This window comes from Myripristis murdjan, chromosome 11 (genome assembly GCF_902150065.1).
Source record: "Myripristis murdjan chromosome 11, fMyrMur1.1, whole genome shotgun sequence".
Classification (NCBI taxonomy): domain Eukaryota; kingdom Metazoa; phylum Chordata; class Actinopteri; order Holocentriformes; family Holocentridae; genus Myripristis; species Myripristis murdjan.
In genome coordinates, this window is record NC_043990.1 from 29,990,547 (window position 1) to 30,012,744 (window position 22,198).

General features: G+C 38.6%; 2 protein-coding genes across 3 annotated transcripts in view; one reads left to right on the top strand and one right to left on the bottom strand.

Annotated features, from left to right (window-relative positions):
* The window catches only part of vars2 (valyl-tRNA synthetase 2, mitochondrial), a 31,684-nt gene extending 17,900 nt beyond the window's left edge, over positions 1-13,784 (bottom strand). Inside the window, exons 1-16 of one of the 2 annotated variants that reach the window (XM_030063231.1) lie at positions 13,544-13,784; positions 13,211-13,397; positions 11,169-11,250; positions 10,937-11,037; positions 9,934-10,055; positions 9,739-9,805; positions 9,288-9,382; positions 9,105-9,186; positions 8,718-8,837; positions 7,496-7,604; positions 7,328-7,416; positions 5,954-6,044; positions 5,663-5,790; positions 5,155-5,258; positions 1,007-1,088; positions 606-682 (exon numbers count right to left, since the gene is read on the bottom strand). In XM_030063231.1, coding sequence (XP_029919091.1) covers positions 606-682; positions 1,007-1,088; positions 5,155-5,258; positions 5,663-5,790; positions 5,954-6,044; positions 7,328-7,416; positions 7,496-7,604; positions 8,718-8,837; positions 9,105-9,186; positions 9,288-9,382; positions 9,739-9,805; positions 9,934-10,055; positions 10,937-11,037; positions 11,169-11,250; positions 13,211-13,393 — 1,532 coding nt within the window. In that variant the 5' untranslated portion in view covers positions 13,394-13,397; positions 13,544-13,784. Of the gene's footprint in view, positions 1-605; positions 683-1,006; positions 1,089-5,154; positions 5,259-5,662; positions 5,791-5,953; positions 6,045-7,327; positions 7,417-7,495; positions 7,605-8,717; positions 8,838-9,104; positions 9,187-9,287; positions 9,383-9,738; positions 9,806-9,933; positions 10,056-10,936; positions 11,038-11,168; positions 11,251-13,210; positions 13,435-13,543 lie in introns of both variants that reach the window. The other variant, XM_030063230.1, reaches the window with a different exon arrangement.
* Positions 13,785-14,380: 596 nt separating this feature from the next.
* Positions 14,381-21,469, top strand: ppp1r11 (protein phosphatase 1, regulatory (inhibitor) subunit 11). Its single transcript, XM_030063282.1, has 3 exons — positions 14,381-14,688; positions 16,517-16,625; positions 19,097-21,469. The coding sequence occupies exons 1-3, from the start codon at positions 14,611-14,613 to the stop codon at positions 19,279-19,281; spliced, it is 372 nt and encodes a 123-aa protein (XP_029919142.1). The 5' UTR covers positions 14,381-14,610; the 3' UTR covers positions 19,282-21,469.
* Positions 21,470-22,198: the final 729 nt, after the last annotated feature.

Genomic DNA, 22,198 nt, shown 5'->3' on the forward strand with positions numbered 1-22,198 from the left:
GGAGGGAAACACACAGGGACAGGAAGTTAAGCTGTCTGAAACAAAAGAAGAGGAAAGTATTTCAAAATAAAACAATAACTGAATAATTGAAACAGTGAAACAAGAAAGACAACCTATGAAGCAGGGCAAAATGTTACAGTGTTGGAGGACAGAAATAATTTACTCCAGAGTGCTAAAAGATAGCTGGCAAATAATGCTGTGACTAGTTTCTTCTTTTCCTCTGCTTCCCTCTATTAGACATGTTTCACGTACCTTTCATGCACCTGCTAGCCACTGTTGTAACTGAAGATCAGCACAGAGAGCTTAGACCACACAAAAAATAGTTCTATCATTGATATTCTTCAACATTTTAAGGCATTTTAGGTTGTAAAATTTGTTTATTTACCAATTTGAATGGATTAAGGCAGTTATTTTTAATAATGCTTGCTGGTCCACCTAAATGGCAGGAGGCTAACCATTTGGAGTATCCGGCCAGCATGCAGCACTAACAATGAGAGGAAGATCGCACCACTACTGTCCTATATAATAGCTAGGGGATAATAAGTGAAATAATATCATTTTTTTCAAGATAGGTATACAATCCTTTTGAAGTCAAGACAAGCTACCTGATGTTGGACAGCCAGTTTTTCCATGTTTTGGTATAGAAGTGTGGGATGATTTCCAACTGTCCATCCTCCACAGCCTGAGGGAGAGAGAGTCACACTTTAGTATTGTATAAATGTTTATTCAAGAATGTGGAGGACTTTCAGGTGATGCTAATCTCTGACAGCCATACTGGATGTCTTCAGCTCTTTGCCAATAGTGGCTGAGAAGAAATGGTTGAATCTCTTAACACATCTGACGTGTACTAGTTAACATATATTGTCAACACTAGTAATTTACTCTTAGCTAGGTAAGAGGGCGTTCATGTTTTCTGCTCCTCCTACATGGAATTTGGTTCAACCATCTATACACAAAGTTTAACCTACAAAGCAAAATCACAGAAGAGACAGCTAACTCCAGTTACCTGTATGGCTCTTTTAGCCATCTCATCACAGCGCAAGAACCACTGCTTCTTTAACAGAGGCTCAACAATGTCCCCCGAGCGGCTAAGAGGGGGAGAGAGGGATGAAAAACACAAAATACTTACACATGACAGACATTAGATGCACAGAAAACAAGTATGGATGATCACTTGAACACAGTATAGTGCATCTTATATTGCCTGGCACCTGGAAAGTGAAGGCTAGTGAAATACAAGCAAGAAGATGCCTCTTATCATCACTGATCATATTATGTCATATCACTGGAAATACTTATTAAACATGCAAAATCATTGGTATGGTCCTTTAACTTGGCTTAAGGCTGGTGAATTCTAGTCATGGTTTATATATCCTAAGACGATTAATTCATATGATGCCAGACTTTCATTATTATTATTATTATTATTATTATCATTGTTATGTAACTTGTCTTTAGGCAAACACATCTTATTATCTTGCATTCTTATCATTCTTCTTCTTATTATTATTGTGTGCTTGCCTTTAGGCAAACACATCTTAGTCTCTTCCATACTTATTATATGCCTGCTTTGCAGTGCAAAGAAGGCATATATTATAATCTGCCATAACTCTTCATTATTATTATTATTATCTTTATTATGTGCTTGCCCTAAAAAGGCAAAACATCTTATTCTCTTGCATACTTTTTATTTATTTATTTATTTATTTATTTATTTCACCAAATTTCATCACATAACTCTGCTCACAGTTTTGCCATTACCTCTATACATCAAACATGGAAAAATGTGTGATTTTTGATTAGAAATTAATTGCTTTAACTTTTGCGAGGCTCTATGTCGCACAGATTTTGTGCTACGTACATGCGATAAATACGAAAAAAAAAGCAATTTTCGCAGTTGCGGATTAAAATTGCAAATTTTGGCCCTCATTGAAAATGAATAGGAAAACAGCCAACACCCATGCATTTTCAAACCCTCACAGCTCCCTCATATGTTATGCTACCAACTCCATTCAAAGCTTAAAGATACAGATACAGAGATACACAAGCAGCTATTGATCTTTCCTTTTCTGTCTCAGTGGCCACTTGCACTGCTGCCACTACGACCAGGCAATCACCCCTAGCACCCTAGCAAGTCCCTAGCAACCACTCCAAACACCATAGCAACCCTCTAGTGGCCATCCTAAACACCCTAGCAATGTCCTAGCAACCAACCAAAGTACCATAGTAACCGTTTAGAAATACCTTAGCAACCACCCACAACAGCTTAGCAACTGCCCAGTAACGCCCTAGCAGCCATTAGGAGCACCATAGCAATGCCCTAGAAAACACCCAGATCATCATAGCAACCGCCTAGCAACACCCGCAGATACCATAGCAACCACCTAGCGACCACTCAGAACATGATAGCAGAAGCCCGGGAATGCCTCAGACACAATCAGGAACACCATAGCAACTTCCTGGTAACGCCCTAGCAACTACTTAGAACAGTTTAGCAACCATCAGGAACACCATAGCGACCACCTAGCAATGCCTTAGCAACCATCAGGAACACTATAGCAACTGCGTAGCAACACCATTGCAAACCCCCTACAACACCATAGCAACTGCCTACATCAACCACAGAGACCACTCAAAAGACCATAGCAGCCGCTAAGCAACCACCAGGAACACCATATTAACTTCACAAAACAGGCAACTAGCACAACAGCTACAAACCAAACACAACCTACATACGGCATAGCAAAGGGACAGGTGGTTTAGCACATCGCCACACGTTCGGCAAAGGAGGCAAGTACATTTAAAGTTTCTTTAGAAACTTTAGACAATTCCAGTTATTATTATTTATATTCTACTTAACTAGTGTTGCAAAATTCCCGGAATTTTCAAAGTTGGGAAATTTCCATGGGAATTTTCAGAAATTAATGGGAATTAACAGGAATAAATGGGAATTTTTGGGGAATTTTCGGGAATTTATATTCACTGCATTCACCCGGTCATATATATGTATACATAATAAGCATTTTGGTTTGTTATAAGCAGATATGCATGCAAACATGTCACATTATAATGAATTTCCAGGGAATTTTTGGGAATTTTCCCTAGCTGAGTCAAACTGTCGAGAATATTGGCATAACCAGAGTGCGAAATAAGGGGGAGCAAAGGGGTGCACAGTTCCCCTGGTGGTGACATGAGCTCCCCTGGCTGGAAACATTGTGAAATTTTGGGGAGTGGTGCCTGCTTGGTGCCGGCCAGCACCGCATGGAGTGCCTGGCCACCCGGTCATGTCTGCCGGATCTGGTTGATTATTATTATCAGTTCATTATTGATTGTGCAATGCCGCGATTCACAGTTAATCGCGCTGCGCGCATTAAACAATTTTGTGGAAGCAGGAGGATGGCATGATTTACATTGTGCATGTGCTCGTGCATGAGCGCCCGTACCATACTGGAGCACACCCCCTCCAACCGTGCCAGAGTAATTTTAAGTTGATTTAATTAAACAGTCAAACGTTACTTTGGTGGTCCGTGGATTCATTTTTATCATGTGGTAGTCCATATAAATGCTCGGGAAATCTGTTGTTCAAATGAAATTAACCTGATCCATCGGGGCGTTTTATGTAAATATCCTACATTAAGATATTAATGGTATCACCCATGTGCAACGAATTTTCTCTTTATAATAATCCTATGTCTGTTCTGTTGTAGGATATTAATGCAACGACCAGCAGTTATACAGCGTTAGTAAGAGGTTTAGGCTATTAATTCAGGCATAGGACTGTGTGCAGTACTATTGTTAAGGTGTGCATATGAAGTGGTTCAAACTACCCATTAAATGCATAGAAATGCAGGAAATTGAATCATGATGCTGATGTAATGATCGTCTCAGTGGAAGTGCTGTAGCCTAGTGGAGTATAGGCTACTGATTGATGATGATCAAATGTGCTCGAAATTAATTGCATATGTGAATCATGGTGGACAGTTGAATTTGCATTGAATCATGCAACATATTTGTTTCTACCAAAATGCAAAGTTGACTGTTTTTATTTAAGTTTTATATTCAAGTTTTATTTCACACACTTGGGTATGGGGATGATGATTTTACAGTATGCTGGCATTGTGGCCTTTGGGTTAGAGGTGAGTCCTGAGTTCAGGAGATTAGGGTTTCCATTTCCAAAATGGTGATATTGATGTTGACATTCATTTTATTGATTGTTTATTTTTTCCCAATTCACCTTAAGGTAACAACAACAAAAACGAAAATTTCCAAAATTCCCAAGCTCAAATTTCCATGGAAACTTTTTAAAAACCTCATTCAAATTGATGACAAGAAAAAAAATGAAAATTCCCAAATTCCTGAGCCGAATTTTCCTGGGAATTTTCGGAAAAATTGGAAAAAAAGTGACAGCAAAAATCTCCTGAAAATTTCCAATATTCCAGAGCGAAAATTCCCAAGGGAACTCTTGGAAACTTTCCGGGAAATTTTCCGGAAACTTGCCACCCCTTTGCAACACTATACTTAACACATGTTAAGCACTTAGCACATGCATAATGGATACTCTGGATTTGTGACCGTCACATGACCTCTGCCATGTCCGAAACTGTCCGTAGACTCCTAAGGCTACAATTATTGACCAATTCTTTCAATATTTGGCATGGAAATGGGTTGTGCTTAGGGAACAATGCCTATTGATTTTTATTGCCATGAACAAAATGCAATTTCGTGCTGAAAACTAGATCCCCACACACACATTGCTTGTGAACATTCTAGAGGTCACAATTTTGGCAAATTCCCAGTCCAAAGTATTAAAAATGTTGACAAAAACTGCTTTGGTGAAAACTATTTTGGCCAAAGTGCCTAACCTTGTCTGGGGGACATACCCCTGTGTTGGACCATACATTCCAGGTACTATTTAAGGTCTCATAAATGTCTTGGTAAGGGAGTGAACATCTTTATTTAATTCAGATTTTTCACTAAAAATACTAAGAAAGGACTAAGAAACTTTCGAAGGAGAAACTGGCTAATCTATAATCAAAACTTCTCAAGAATCTGCCAGTGTTCTACTATAACCTAATATTCTAATATAGTCAAAATGTCTATGGTGAAGATAATAACTGATATAAAAATGTTTGATTTGACTGTGTCTTCCTTTACCTGCAAATGGGTAAACTCATGGCGTGATCCTTCTTTCCTCTGAGCAGCTTCTTGTCTGCCAAGGCATCCAGAACTTGCTGTCTGGCATCAAAACGCTTCACCCCCTTAAAATGGACACATGAGGGAAACACAGACCGCTAAATCAAATTTGAGGTTGTGAATTGGCTGTCCTATGAGATACTAAGGTTTCTTCTATGTATGTTTTGGTAGACCAATACTTTGGATTCAAGCTGCAGACAGCTAATTTCGTTTTTTAAATATGACCATTAAATATGACCATTTTCATTACCCCAACAGTTTACGCATTCACTGTTCCCCCATAAATTTTATATTTTATATATTTATAACAGATGGAAATTCTCTGATTGAGCAATTAGACCAACGAGAACACTATACATCTCCATAAAAAATCAATATTGACTAAAGATATCACATTGTTATCTAAATTCCAGTCTCAGCCAATATACTAGTCTGACTGTATCAGACAATGATGATGATAATCATGCACCTTCAACCACTGTCCACAGTGAGGCATCATAGTCCCATCTCCTCCAATTACAGTAAGATGTGGAAGTGAATGTCTCTGCGCAAGTAGGAAGTCCATGTGGTCATGAGCTGGCGTAACCTTCACTGCACCTAGAAAACATATCAGTAGGAAACTAAGGAGTCACGCTGCTCAGAGGATAAAAGTTTCAACAGTGCAAAGTACATTAAACTAACAATGTCCCTTTGTACATATAAAACCTGTAACGTGCTGACCTACTACAGTGCCATTACCACATAATACTGCTTTCGGTACCTGTTCCTAGCTCCATATCAACCATTGTATCGGTGACAATGGGTATGACTCTGTTGGTGAAGGGGTGCCTGCAATGCTTTCCATGAACATCCTAAAAAAAAGTTGGAAGGTGAAAATGATTATCAGTTTACAGAATCTTTGACCCTTTGGAGCACTGCAGTCCTAAAATCATGGTGATATGCTCTCCATGGCTTCAAAGACACAAACCTTGCTAATAACTTCACAGCCAGGGAAGAGAAAACTGACCTGTCTCAAGCGTAAATCTAAACTCAAAAACATATGGCAATATTTACCTCCTTCAAAATAACTCAAGCAGAAGTGCAGCAGATGTAATTGATCCAGTTCACCTGGCTTCATTTCTGAAATTAGAACAGGTCCTGCTGCTGTGCTATCAACATAGTGCATCTACAGGATTCATTCATTTCATATAAATGAAACAGCCACTCGCTAAAGGCAATTAATTAATGGCAATTTATGTTAATGAAGTATGTACATGCTAAACAGTGGCAGTGGTATTTGGCACAGTTCAGTTATGAACACGTGTCTTCATGTTGTGATGATGATGTTCCATTAGAACCATTAGTTCCATTAGAAAGACCATGTAAAGTTTATTAAATCTTAGAGTTAAGTAGGGTAAGTGTCAACTTAAGTATTATGAATAGGAATGTGTCTGTGATTCTTTTCTTCATAAATATTAGCATCTGGGCAATATGTTTGGTTATTTCTCCTTTCCATTTTTTTTTCTGTTCATTGATTTGTTTTTTTTTTTTGTTTTGTTTTTTTTTAATGTTTGTTTTAACACAAACATTAGCATAGTAGATTGTCTCATGTGGATGTATCATCCTGGACAAGTGTAGGCACTTTGGCCAAAATAATTTTCACAAAGGTCAATAATTGTAGTCAAAAGAAAGCTTCTGCCGACATGGCTGCAGACATGTGACAGATGTACATGTTGCACATTTGTTTGTTTGAGACTTTTTTTTGTTATTGTTTCTTTTTGTTTGTTTTTTGATCTGTGCACAGATTTGGTAATTTTGAAATCAATGTACCTTATCATCATGTCACATCAATATTATAGCACTGTTAAGCTAAACCAAGCTGAACTAGAGAAAACTAATTCTAAAAAATCATCACAGGGTTCCTATCGCAGCTCTGAAGTAATTCCATAATAATGAAATTGTCGAACAAGTTGGAAAATAGCTTCTGCTATGCCTATAAAGAGACCCATTTGAAAAACCTACTAACTTCCCTACAGAGTTGATCAAATTTCCTGGCTTTCCGTGTCTGGAATACTCCAATCTAAATTCAGTGATATTCCAGAAATCCATGTCCATTTGGAAGCCTGACAACAGAAACTGTTTCACTGGTACTGGCCTTGTATCGAGGATCATCAGGGTGGACAGCTATGGCCACGTCTCCCAGCATTGTCTCAGGGCGAGTGGTGGACACTGCCACCTCGCCATCTGAAAATCAAAAAAAGAAAACCTGACATAGAACAACCCAAAACAGGATATGGCTTGAATTATATGAGCAAATACCCACCGTGGCCATCTATAGGGTATGCAAAGGTAACCATTGTTCCAAACTCCACTTTCTCTTGATAACCAGGAACAGACAACATGGTCTGCCCAAACAGCTCCTTTGATTCAACCTGAGAACACAAGATGTAACACAAATTTAAAATTAATTTCCATCAGCCATTGCGTATATTTTAAAAACTACTGAATGACCAGCTCCTTAACCCCTTGAACTTCGATTTTTCCTTAAATTTCTCCTTAAATACCTCACTTGAATAGTCGAACTCAAGATGCCATTGTTTCATGGCTGCACCTGTACATCAAACAGAAAATAGACAGGAACGCTTTTCTTTCAATTTTTTTTTTTTTGGCAAGTAAGACATGGTAGTAGCACTCCGGTGCTGTCTTACTCACAAAAAAAATCTGAAAGATACAAACTGAAAGAATATAAGACTAAAGCCATCTGTATAAGCACTTTTTGAGTGCAGTGATCTGTTATTTATTGGTTCTATGGCTGTATGGAGTCTTCTTGGTGTCACCAGCACCTTAGAGGAATATGCAGCAGTGCACAGGACATGCAATGCCTATTAGAAAATATCTAGACATCTTGTGTGTCAGTTTATACACACTCCCTTGTAATTCAGCAGGACATAGTGGTATCTTTGAAACCTTAGGATCTCCTCTAAAATAATAATAATAATAAAAAAAGCATTCTGTGGGTTTGAGAGAAGCTCAGCCATGCTTTTACAACAAAGAAGCACAGAACAACATGAGTGAAGATCATACCTAACATGGACAAGATGGCCAAAAAAAAAAAAAGGAAAACCTGAGCCCACTTCATCATATCATACTGTCATGCTGCATCTTGAACTGTGTGTAGTGGATATTGGACTTGATGGAGGTGGACATTTTCCCATAGAAGTTTCTTTGACTTTCTCTTTAAAAATGGATGATCGAATTTTTTCAGGGTTTCCTAGACCCTTTGTTTGAAAGGTGCTAGAATTTGATTTAAGAAAAGTACATTTTCAACCTTGAAAAAAATAAAAAATTAAATTTAAAAAAATTATATATACTCCAAATGATTCTTTCACTTCTTCATCACATGAAATCAGATGCTATTGTGCTGCAAACAACCTGTAGCTGCCTTCTTACTTGTGATTTGCTTATGTCAAAGTTGAAGTCCTTTATGTATAGTTTTGATTATTTTGTCTAAATTCTGTGAATGCATTCATATAAAACTTTGATACCTCTATGTCGGAGATGGCAGATTCCAGAGCACAGCTCCAGTTAACCAGACGCTCTGAGCGGTAAATGAGATCAGAGTCGCAAAGCCTTACAAAGGCCTCAGTCACAGCTTTGCTGAAACCCTGAAAAATACACCAAAACACAAGCCACTTTAACAGATCATACCAGTGACTTTGAATGTTCATGCTTTGAATATTCCACATGACAGCACCATGTAACTGCTTGAATTTCATTGCAGGATTTTACCCAGGAATCCTGTAAGGTGATGTTCGTAAACTAAACAGCTGTTATTCTTCTCATTACTTGTGTACTTTCTGGTCACTTTCCATGAGCCTATGTAGACTTTTATACTACTCTTTGTCATTGATACCAAGTGATTGGTGTCTTACTGGATCCATAGTGAAGCAGGCTCTATTCCAGTCCAGAGAAGCTCCAAGCTTCCTCAGTTGGTGGTAGATCTCATCCCCCTTACTGAAATACACAGGAAAAAAAACTTTCCATCAGCGAAACAGTAAGTACACCAAAGAGTATAACAGTAACATCAAATAATAATGTGAAGACAGTGGACTCACTCATTCTTCCATTTCCAGACTTCCTGCAGAAACTCCTCCCTGCTCAAGTCCCTTCTGTGCTTCCCTTCCCTCTGCAGTCTCTTCTCCACCACTGTCTAATGAAAGCACAAAAGACTAAAATAGACAGGAGGCACGAGGTGTTTCCTCATATCACAATGCAGAAATATCCTAAGACATGTCTAAGCTCAAATTTCGAAAATTTTTATATTATTTCACTTCCCCTCTAGCTGTTCTGTAGCACAGTAGTGGTGCTATCTTCATCTCATTGTTACTGAGTGCTGGTTACTGGCCGGATGCTCCAAATGCTTTGTTTCAAAATAGGTGAATTATCCCTTTAAAAGGAGTAGCCCATGTTTTTCTGATATTGCTTGGTGATCAACTTAGCTGTAAAATGATGAGAACACAAACAGAAACAATTACTTCACCACAAACAGAGAAGGAGCTGCTGTACCTGTGTGGCAATCCCTGCATGGTCACATCCAGGGACCCAGAGCACTCTGTAGCCCTGCATCCTCTTCCTAATTGATTAGAAAATGGAAATTTATTGTTCCAGCACCCCGATGAGCCATTTCAAACAAACTGATTACATTTTCAAAGACAGGCTTTATAATTAACCCAAAAGATTGTCTATGTTGGTGATAATTACCATCGAACCAGGGCATCTTCTATAGCTACAGTAAGAGCATGGCCCAGGTGTAGAGAACCAGTCACATTTGGTGGGGGGATACACAGAGAGAAGGACTGATCCACAGCATGAGCTAATCTTTCCTAAAGAGGTATGAGAACACATATTTCATTATATATTTTATTACAACATGTGTGTTATTTCTATGAGATTCTTACAGTATGCAAGACATGTTCATTATGAAAGATAAAGATAAGCCAAAATAAGCTGTGCTCATAAGATAAAGTGTGTCAGCTTGCAACATAACTTCATAGCTTGCAAGACAAATGTGTAAAACAGAAAATGGCTGCAAATGTTTAGGAGCAATTAGTGCTCACAACGTCAATTACATGCTTAAAAAAAACAAAAAAACGTACAGTACATGTTGCAGTAAAAAGCGCTTTTGTTCATTGTACTTACTTAGCCAAATACTTAGCACAAGTATAGCATAAGTTAACAGTAAGCAAACAGTTAAGCAGATGGTGGTGCAAGGCCATGCTAAGAAATTTATTCTTCAACTGTAAAATATCAAGCTTCCAGTATATGTTTATTAAAGCTATTTGATAACTAGAGTTGAGGATTCCTTGCCACAAGTATGTGTTTTATGTATTAAAATAGATCAGAAACATATAGGTACCAGAAGTCCCCCCCCCAAACAATGGCATTGATATGGCCTTAAAAAATCCAGTATCAGTCAGGTTCTATATCACACACACACCTGTACGTATTTTTGCATTGTGTTACAAGTTTCCAAGTCATGTTACAATGTCATGCATCGTACAACTGATTTTGTGCAGTTTCTAATTTCCACAGCTCATATCGAACATCAGCGTCATTCAGCACATTACAGCGGCTAATGGTGAGATCTACGACAGTGGAAAATTTGTTCCACAATCTGTATTCCATGCTCTTTAACATTAACATATTCCACTGCAGTGTTCTTTCAGAGAGGGCTGTCGTTGCCTATCTGTGTTTTAATCCTCACGTGATGCTCTGGAGTGAAGAATCCCTCTTTCTCCCACCACTGATACCAGCTGGACTCCACGTACTCTGGGCTGTAGGATGATGGGAAAGGCACAGTGGTGTCTGCCAAAGAAATGCAAAGACAATTTATTAACTCTACAGACAGAAAGACCACTAGTAGGCAAGTGGCTGCTGGGAAAGACTGACATCTTTGATGGGAATTAGGAAAAAAAAATATGCAGGAAGTGTATTACCTTTCTTCTGTCCAGGAGGTGTTTGAGCAGTGTATTTTATCTCCTCTTTCTCGCTCCATGTCAGTTCATGATCTCCAGTGTTCTATAAAAATAAATAAGTAAATAAATAAATTTATTAAATTCCAATTAGCACTGTCAAACCTGGCATATTAAAAAACACTGCACACTCATGTTTGCATGTTTGTAAGTGTTTCCATTTTTTCTCTCCATTATATGTATTCAATGGGGTAAAAACCTGATTAAGAAATTAATTTACATGAACGCTGAATAAAAATAAACCTGCACCTGGAAAAAAATGGACAAATGACGGTCTTTTTTTTTTTTTTTTAACTGTCCTAACTATAACACAATCACATAATACTGAGGAAGAATTTTGAAAGATGGCTGCTGTACAAGTGTAATTTTGATTTTAGTTTATTAATTTGAAACCTGAGCAAATTCATTGGATATAGTTTCAAAAACATGGAAAAAAGGAGAATACCAAATTAGCAAGAAATTATCTAAAAATTAGTGAGAAATTAGTAAAAAGTTACTGGAAAATGTCCAAAAAATACTTGGGGAAAAAACAACAACAAACTGTTGGCAAACTGGTAAAGCATTACACATAAATTACCAAATTTTGTGTAAAAAACACAACAAAATTACATAAATACCTCCCAAAAACAGTCCACCAAAAAAATGAAAATAAAAAATAAAAAATAAACGATAATAGAGTGAAATAAAACCTTTGAAATTTACATTGCGTCAACGGGATTCTGTGTTTCAAAGGATTCACCGCAAATTCACTTAGTTTCTCACAAAAAACAAAATAAAATGGGGCGCACCGGTGGCTCACCGGTTAAGAGCGCGTACCATGTACCAGAGCTTAGAAGAGAACAGAAGCCTTTATTGGCTTAGTCCCAATCGCAGCGACCGGGGTTTGAATCCGACCTCAGGTCCTTTGCTGCATGTCATCCCCCCTCTCTACCCTGCCTTTCCTGTCTCTCTGCTGTGACTGTCAAATAAAGCAGAAAATGCCCCAAAAAAAAAAAATCTAAAAAATTTTTTTTAAAAAAATAATAACATGGAAAAAAAATCAATTAGCAAATTAGAAAAAAAAAAAAAACTGAAATTCTGAAAAAATTACAGAATAAAAAAAAACTGTTAAAAAAAACAAGAAAACTATATTATAAGTATGAAAATTGCATATTGTATAAATGTCAAAACACTGATACTGGATCAAGATCAAAGTGTTTGTGAAAGGCATCTGAATGCAATCTATTATTACAGTTATTTATAATTATTAGAAATATTTCTATATAAATGTTTAAATAAATTAAATGAATTACTTAATAATTACATTAATATTTTAATTAAATTAGTAGAAAATTACAGCAAAATTGTCACAAAAAGTAAAAAAAAAAAAAAAAAAAAAAGACAACAACAACTACAACAACAAGACCTGTTAGTTAAGTAGAAAATAGCTCAGTTACACCAGGTGCATTGTAAACAGTTCTCCAATTCAATACTACATCAACATCCAAAATCTTGCCATCTTATACTCATCATATATGTGTGTGTGTGTCTGCTTGTGTGTCTCTCTGTGACATGAAAACGACAGTTTCTCATTCTGACATCTTATGAATCCCCTAAGGGCATCGCATTGGTGTCTCCACCAGAGTTACTATGGTTCTATATGTTTTATTAGTTTTTCTTTTTTACTTCATGTATTTGTTTTCAATTCAGTTTGGTTTCAGTTTGTTTCCAGAGTGGGTTTACTCGCTTCAGCTTAGTTTTTACTGTTTGTTTGAGTTGAGTTTTTCTTAGTTTCAGTATTAGTTTGAGTTAGTTTTTTTTTTTTTTTTAATTATCATTATATTTGGAATATCTGTCAGGGTCTACACTGAGGAGCTTCCAAAGCCAGTGAGTCAGTTAGTTTTAGCTTTTTTCCCTTAAGTCTCGTTTTTAGTTTTATGGCATTTAACCACAGTAACATCGCTGTGGAGCCCGCCTGCAGCCACAGAGGCAGAAAGCAGCTGTCTGAGGAAGTGACGCTGACTTACGCTGTGCTGACTGGACAGTATGGCCCTCTCCTTGACTCGTCTCCTTCTCTGTTTCTCCGCCTGGCCCCGGAGAGCCGGGCTGACAGGTGAGGAAGAGGAGGCTGAGGGCTGGGCTCGGTTGCTGGAGCAGAGTCTGTAGGCTCCCGCCAGCCTACCGCACAGCACGCGCCGTGCCCTCCACATCCTGCTGGCGGAGGAGAGGCACGTGCACATCAACACAGCACCTGGCGTACAGGGCAGGGACACTCACGCTGAGGGCTTTATATCGCTTTACATACTGTTGAACATTTTTATCGACGCTCAAGGAGAAAAAAATCAACGAAGTTCACTTACTGTACTGTCAGTGTGCTGAGCTATGACAGCTACGACCTTTCATTTACGTCCTCCTGTAAAGACGTAAATACATTTCCAGAATGTAATTCATATGCACATACTTAAACCGTGTTTTCACAAAACTGTAACGTGTCCACTGACAACCTAAATCAGTTTTAACCCGAAATACTCTTCAATACTCCCCCTAAGAATGTCGGTATCTGACGGATTATTTTATCCTACGGACCGACGGAAGCAGTCGTCCGTCGGGAAAAATCTTCCCCTCAACAGAGGAAACAAGCATCAAGCTAGCCAAAATGGAAAACAACAACAACAACAACGTCATATTTAATTTTCAAAATAAAACGCCTAATGACATAACACACACCATCAGCTACATTTTCACTCCACGTGTAACCAAATGACTCAGCTAGGTATTTTAACACGATTCTCTGTTGTTGCGCTACACCAGTACTTACATAATTATACTATACATTCGCATATATTACCAACTATTGAAAATTTAAAACACAGAAATCACAAATTGGCAATTCAGATTTACTCCAATTAATTAGCAGACCCTGAGGTTTTTGATTGTTTCTGTCTGTCTCTTTCCCTACATTTTGTTATTTATTGTTCATTGTAATTCATTGAATTTTTTTTATTATTATTTTTATACTGGCGTATATTTACAACATTTTTGCAACATTTTTTATGATGTAAAAATGTATGTAACATGTATACTTCATGCACTTGACTTGAATTTTCTGAAATAAAGGAGAAAAAATGTTCCAATCGAAACAGTCCATGCTTTTAGTTTGTAAGCGGGACAGCTTCCGGCCTGCTCGTGCTTGCATGTGAGCAGCTTGTCTGAGCTCCACTTTCTGGTCCCCACCACAACTCACATCAGTCTTTAACGGGCTTCAGTCGGGATTCGGGTGTGATTTTATGAGGCGAGGTCGAGTACCAAGGCTATAATACCGCACCTCTCCACACACTGTCATATAGCAGCGTCCGTCTCCACCTCTGTTTTTACTTCTGAAGCCACCTAGCTAACTAGCGTTTGCGTTAGCACAGCAGCGTCAGGGATGGCGGAGGTTCCCGGGACTTCGAGTGAGACGATAACGGAGACCGTTCAGACGAGCACGCCGCCGCCGCCCCAACAGGTAAACGACAAAGACGTAGTCACCAAGAGCCTTTGTCCGTCTTCTCAATCCACCGCACATTAGCTAGCTGTGGGTGTTAGCTTGCGTTATTATTCTGAAATGACACCACATCCCGCAGCACTACCATCTCCAAGTTCCCGAGGCCTGTTATAACGGAGAAGCCACCTGGATATGACTGCTTGTTTTACTCATATGAGTTAAGGGTTTTTTCACCAAATAAAAATAGGGAGGGACATCCACCTTCATTTGGTTATCATATTCTTATTTCATATGACATTAAATTAATTGTTTACTAAGACTTGTATTTGGTCCATCTGACTGGAGCGCGGGGTCAGCAAGGTGCAAGTCACCTGTCTTGCTATAGAGTGCGTACCTGGCCTGATTTACCAAGGCTACAAATAAAGAGCAGTAAACTGAAGGCAGATCACGCGTTATTTCTGTGCTTTGCGGCTGATCAACCGACGAGACGTGGCTAAATGATAACTGGTGCCAGCCGGATGGAGTCAACAGTGTGTAAAGGAGGGCTTTGCCTGTTTTAATGAGCTGGCAGGGCAGTTCCCCTCGTTATATATACATCATATGCATGTTACATATACATCAAGTGTCCCACAAGGGTCTGGTACACTCAGTCACACAACACAAGTCACTGACATGTATTAGAGTGCTACACAATATGGACACAATGTCATAACTCGACACTTAGGCTGAATATCTCGTAATGACTATGGGTTTACACTTATCTCAGATTTTAAGTGCGGTAACAGTGAAAATTGAGATGCTTCTTAAAAAAAAAAAAAAAACAGCGTAGTAATACAAACTGGAAGTAGAAAATGCAGTTATTTCACAAAGTATTTTATTGATAAGAAAAGACCAATCAGCGTTTTTAGGTAACACTAACCCTAAATTTGATATCGTTCAGTATTAGTATCTTGCATGTTCATATCTAGATAAAGATATATCATCCATTCAGCAAACATCCAGTCAAAGACAAAAAGTAGACCCCGACCACCACCGTGGTTGTACTGCTCTACTTTTGGGGAAAACTGGAATACATGTCAGTAACTTGTTTTGTGTTGTGATGAAGTGTTTACTAGATCCATGTGGACCAGCTCATGTGTATGATGTCACTTGTGGACCAGTCACGTATAAGCAGGTCAAGGTTTATTGTAATTAACACACCTAAGGAAGACCAAGTGAGGTCAAAACGTATTCACAGATTCATATTTTGGAGCAGCCTGCTGTTGTGTGGCTGAGACAGTAGTACCATATTTATTATATAACATCAGAAATGACTCATGAATGGCATCATTTTATACATCTCACAAATTATTATAGTTGTTTTTATATCTTTGTGAGTCTGTTATATTGACCTCTATGCCTTTTCTTACAGCCTTTCCCAATTTTTTCAGACCCATTTTTATTGATGGACAAATTGAAGCCTTTCCCTAATCTTCTACATAATCAACACATGCCTAACCCAAAGCCTTGCCCTAACTTTAACCTTAACCTTAACCTAAACCTAAACCTAACTGTACTGCTAACCTTAACCATAACCAATAATCCAGAATTTGCCTTTGTTGTTGTGAAGACTGGCCAAAATGTCCTGACTTCCCAAAAATGTCCCCACTCTGTGGTTAAAAATGCATTCGGGTCCTCACTATAAATAACATTTCCAAGTGTACACACACACACACACACACACACACACATACACATACAGAGCCACAGCCATGGCATCACCAGCAGAAATCAGACTGTGTGTGAATGAGTGTCCCACCTAGATTAGGTTTATTCATAAACTCATAATAGACCTGTGTGCATGTCGCAGGAGGGACGAAGCCTGACAATCAAGCTGAGGAAGAGAAAGACTGAGAAGAAAGTGGAGTGGTCCAGTGACACGGTTGACAACGAGCATCTGGGAAGGAGGTCTTCAAAATGTGAGTTCCTCTTCATCGTCAGTGAACATAGACAGTATTGATCTTGCATTTTTTCACTTTACAAGCAGAGTATGGTAAAAATGCAGATATAGGTTCCTTTTTTTCAGCACAGGTGTGAATATGGCATTTCATAGCTTGTGACCTAGGGCTGGGCAATTAATCGAAAAATAATCGAAACCGACATTTAGGGCCCTTAGCCGACATAATCCTGCCCGTGTCGGTTATTCCGGTTACCACACCACAACACATCACATCACAAAATGCTCCTGTTGTCATCTGTCCTGTCCGTTCCTCCTCACTCAGGCTGTACACTGCAAACTTCAGGCAGTTTAAGCAGGAGGGATTAAAAAGAGAGACGCCAAAAGAGCCTCACTGCATCGTTTAGCCCACAACCAGCACACAGCTTGGCTGCTAAGACCAACAGAAGCTAACTGACGTCATGACGTCATACGTCCATCGCTCCGTGATTCTGGGTAGTGAATAAGAATAAGAATAATATAGACATGATAATAATATATAGCCTAGATACTGATGATTAATTATTCTACTACTACTACTACTAATAATAATGATAATAATAATCATTAGGGAGCAAAATTCTGAGAAATTAATATAGCCTGCTTACTATGCAGCAGGGCTCTTAAGTCTCGTGTGTGAGACACACGCATTTCAACCCGTTCACACGCTCACACGCCACACCTTATATTTCTCACAAAGAGAAATTACCAAGATAACGCCCACCAAGTTGCGCTGCTATTTTTTTATAACAGTGATAGGGCCCTTTAATTTCCGCGATCACCGAATGGCGGACGGAATCACGGAATTAGCCAAACAAAACGGAATCTATTTTTAACGCGGACTATCGCGGAATTTGACGTAATTTGAATGATATGCTGTTTTTGTGTGGAATATGGACATATGTCTGGCAAAGGCAAAGAAATTTTCCAGGTTACAGCAGCGCACTGACATGGATTGTGTAACAAATCGAAGAGTTGCCACTCCGCTTTATTTTCACTGGCTAACAGCAGCACACTGGCTTAGCTTGTCTATTCAGAGAAGAGGTATCACTTCGGCTTATTTTTCAATCTATGTTATCACATGCATACTACTGCTCATTCATTGGTAGCTGAATTGTTAGGTCTGTTTGATAAGTAATTTACATTTTTAAAATAATAATAATAATTTAACATATTGTTAAATTATTGGAGTCAAATTGACTTTACTGTTTTGTTTGCAAAAGATTCAAGCTTTAATAATCGGTAATAATCGTTCATTAATCGTAATCGAGGTAAAATGTTCAATTAATCGTGATTTTGATTTCTGCCATAATCGCCCAGCCCTATTGTGACCCTTACAAGTGTGTTGGAATTTTGGAAATATTGTAATTTTGATGAATGAACACTGAGAAAATAAAAATAAATAAATAGTTAAATAAACATCAGTACTGTTCAATATCAGTACAAATGTAAATACAGAATACATTTAAAAAATGATCTCAATACAATGAATGCCTATTACGGGTACTAATATCATCACAAATGAATCAAATGTGGCTCATTGAATCCACAAGAGTCTCAGCTTTCCAGTCAAAGCCAGTTGATGCAACTCCAAGACTGTTTAGGCCCCAGTCTGCACAAACACACCATTTTACAACAGGCCACAAGAACACATGTGGACTGCAGGCTTTGTGGCCCAAACTGCATGGGATTAGCAGAAGGTGGGCCATCTTACCAACCTCCGAGGATGACATGCTGGGTCCTCAGGTCATTAGGCTTCCTTAGGTCATCTAGTTGTTGTGCCCGCTACAAATGTTTTTATATCAGCGCACACTGGTCCACCTGTATGACAGGAGGCTAACAGTTAGCATGTGGAGCATCCAGCCAGTATCCAGCACTCAGTAACAATGAGAGGAAGATAGAGCCACTACTGTCCTACACAACAGCTAGAGGGGAGTGGAATAATATCACATTTAAAATAAAGAATGTGTGAACTATTCCTTTAAGTGTGCTAAAAATAATGTTTAGAATGTTAAGGCAGTTCACTTTGTATTTAATGATCAAACCCAGCATAATTAAAACTCAGATCATTAGTATTGCATCTATTATATTGTCATTCTTTATCTCTCTTGTCACATTTTTATAGCCACTTGTAAGATGTTGTCCCACTACGTTGTACAATTTTTTTATTAGAAAAATGTTGGTGAAATCAGATGGCATGCCTGATACTCTTCCTGGTCACTTCCTCCTCTTCATCCTGCTGCTACAGTATTAAGTAACTTTGTGCAGCAGCTACCAGCATTACCCATGCTTGTTACAGGCTCCCTTTTGTTCCTATGTCTGACCAAACACAATTGAAATAAATCACAAGTTGTCATGTTTTCTGCCATGTTGGGAAGTAGGAGCTTATCAGGAGGCACATCATCTGATTCTTTGCCACTTGAGGCTGTAGCTGACCCGCCCCTCGTGTTTCAGGTTGCTGTGTTTATGAGAAGCCCCGACAGTTTGGAGAGTCTTCTTCCGAAAGCGAAGGAGATGATGATGACGAAGGCTGCGGAAGTGCACACTGCATCTTGGGCCATGGAAGAGGAGGGCATGGACAGAGGGGTGGCGGTGGGACAACAGTGCCCCCAAATTCTGGAGGATCAAACACCCACTAATGAGCACTGCTAACTTATTTTGGGGAATTTTAGGGATGTCTGACCATGACAATGTCACATCACAAAACTACACTCTTTCTGTTTAGTTGCGTCACTGAGTTACCTGGACACAGGCCTAATGCTGCGTTTCAGTCAGAGTTGGGAGTCAGAAATCCCCAGTTGGTAGGTTATAATTACTTTTGTGCGTTCCAAGTTAAAAAGAAAAAAAAAACAAACAAACAAAAACATAGATGCTCCAGAGAATGCATTTGACCAGCCTAAAATCCTGATCCCCATGCAGCAACTAATATAATAATCAACCTTGTTAGCTAGCTAGTTGGCATAGACTATCACAACTGGAAATGCAGCTTTACATTTCAGATTCGTTTTTACCACTCATTTTTACAGATTTAAGGTTATTAAATGCTGGAAATCAAACCTAGATGTATTTTGGAAATTAGAATTCTATTAAAAGTAATGCCATACAGAGTTTACAATGTGTGATCCCATGTTGGTGTGACAAGAGATAAATGCATCTCAGAAATCTGGACCATTTCCCCCCATTCATCCTGTCTTGGAATTCCACCTTGAAAGACTTCCAATGTATTTTTCCCAGGGGAAAGTCAGAATTTCTTGGTTTCCAATATAGCTGGAACGCAGCATAGTGAAAGAGCTGTAATAAGATTTGAATAGAGGGGGAAAACATGTCTCTGACTAAATACGTCTACCTTTTGACAAAATGGCAGAGTTTATTGTATATAATACAGCGATTTAAATTTTTTTTCTTAAGATTACTTATTTATTTGCTTGTCTTAATGCTTGATTTAATACTACTTGACATGCAGTTGACCATAGGCTGTGTAGTAACATTGTAATTACAAGGTGAGTGCTCAAAGCATTGTACTTGATTGGAGTGTTATCGTGAAAGACAAAGTGAGTGTTCATTTGCATAAGAACAAAATTCTCACTTTTTTCACTTTCATGATGTGTTAAGTGAACACTTCTTTAGACTAAATGCCAGTTTCAAAGCTAATGCCAACCTTTGTCATTATTGATGTCACAACATTGTACATAAGGGTGTAATTATATTATTACTACACATACAAGTTTGGCACTATCAGTATAATCTGCTATAACAAACCAAACAGCATTCAGAGTCCTGGTAGTCATGTTCCCACAGCTCAAAAACCAAACTTTAGGCAACACAACCTCAGTGTTGAAATTGGTCCAAAGGATGCCACCACTGTTCACACTTCCCTGCCCAAGACCCTTTTCAAAGTGATCATTTTAGTGTCCTTTCATCTTATTTCCTTGTGTGGCAGCATTAGATTTCATATCAGTAACGGTGTTTATCTTTAACCTAGAAATCCTTTGCAGAATAATCCAGTATGGACAATCTTACTTTAGAAATTCAGAAATGTTTCACCAGGAACAAAATCATAATGCAGTACAGCAACATTTTTTAGTCAGTGTTTTTTTTTTTTTTTTTTTTCTTCGATGACATTGATTTGACGTTGCTCAGGAAAGCGGAATGCTATTGAGTAAAGTGAGAGTAGAGGAACAGTTGTCAGCATCAGTGATCCAGAAGGACCACAGAGCTGTGGACAAACAATTGCTCATTTTTGTTAGTGCACCCACTTCCTTCACTCCACGGAATGATGCTCCAAAACAATACAGTTAACTTCAGCTGCATGTCGGTTGTGCAAATCTGCAATTTGAGATGAAAGACTTTCTATTGTACTCAAAGCCTGTGGGTATTAGTGCTTTTACTGCTGTGTTCTGCAGAGAAACCAATGTTTTATTGGGGTGAGGTGAGTAAATAAAGAGGCAGCATTCTCTTATTTTGGGTACGTCCCCACTATGCCGTATATATGTTACTGGATATAAAACTATAAGGCATACAGTATAGATCAACTGAAGGTGCATGATTGCTGGCCCAGGCTTTGAATTTGTGTGTCAACTATGACCAAATTTCACTTTGCAAATTCTGCATCATCCCTAATAGGTTCAGACAGCACTTACTCGTGTTTGATATGTGACAATACTGTGGATTACACAAAGTTCATGCCACCATTTTATACAACATCAGTATACACAGATTTACATTGTTAGATATGTACATTGTTCTTGTACTGGTAATACACCATTATGTATATACTATAAAGCATATGAGAGCTGATTTAATGTGAATAAAGGTTTTGAAGTGTGATTAGACTGGCTGTTGTGTATTAGCACAGCAAGGGCTGTGGGCTTGCTGGACCCCATCTGTCGCAGTGTTTAGATGTCGCCACTAGGAGGCTCCACTGTTACTTGTGAGACAAGTGTGGTAGACTGCTGCCTGGTGCAGTTACTGGGCATATTTTGAGATGGTGAAAAATGCTCATTAGTCTCTCCATGCCCCTCTGGGCTGCTAATCCTAGGCTACTGCATGTGTCTTTCCTTTCACGTCTATAGTGCTGTAAAACAGCTTCCAAAATAAACACTTTTTAAGTTAACATAAACAATGTGAATAATGCCAATGCATTAGTCCCAGTACCCATGTTTTCATGTAATTAGTTATTTGTGCAAGTACTATCAGGTTGTTTCTTCCTGATGCAAGGCTACTAGACAGATGTTTTTATGCCGATGCTATCCACCGGATCTACGTTTCCATTCAAACAAGAAAATAAGAGCCACTCACTTTCCTGAAAAAATGGGTACCGGGATTTGTTTCTTCTCATACTGGTATGATCCACTTTGACAATGTTAACGTATGTGTTGAAAGTGTTATTTTGGGGGATGTTTTGCAACACTATGGGAGTGAATGGAGAAATAGAAATACAGTATTGTGGATTAGCAGCCCAGGGGAGCACAAAGCAACTAATGAAGAGATTTCACCATCGTGCATACTCATAAAACCCAGGTATCTTTATAACCCAACACTAAGCTCAGTTTTGCT

Bases quoted from the DNA above. Each gene is read 5' to 3' on its own strand.
- ppp1r11 (XM_030063282.1), top strand. From the start codon at position 14,611: ATGGCGGAGGTTCCCGGGACTTCGAGTGAGACGATAACGGAGACCGTT. The intron at 14,689-16,516 runs GTAAACGACAAA...TGCATGTCGCAG, and splicing joins CGCCGCCGCCGCCCCAACAG to GAGGGACGAAGCCTGACAAT. The intron at 16,626-19,096 runs GTGAGTTCCTCT...CTCGTGTTTCAG, and splicing joins GGGAAGGAGGTCTTCAAAAT to GTTGCTGTGTTTATGAGAAG.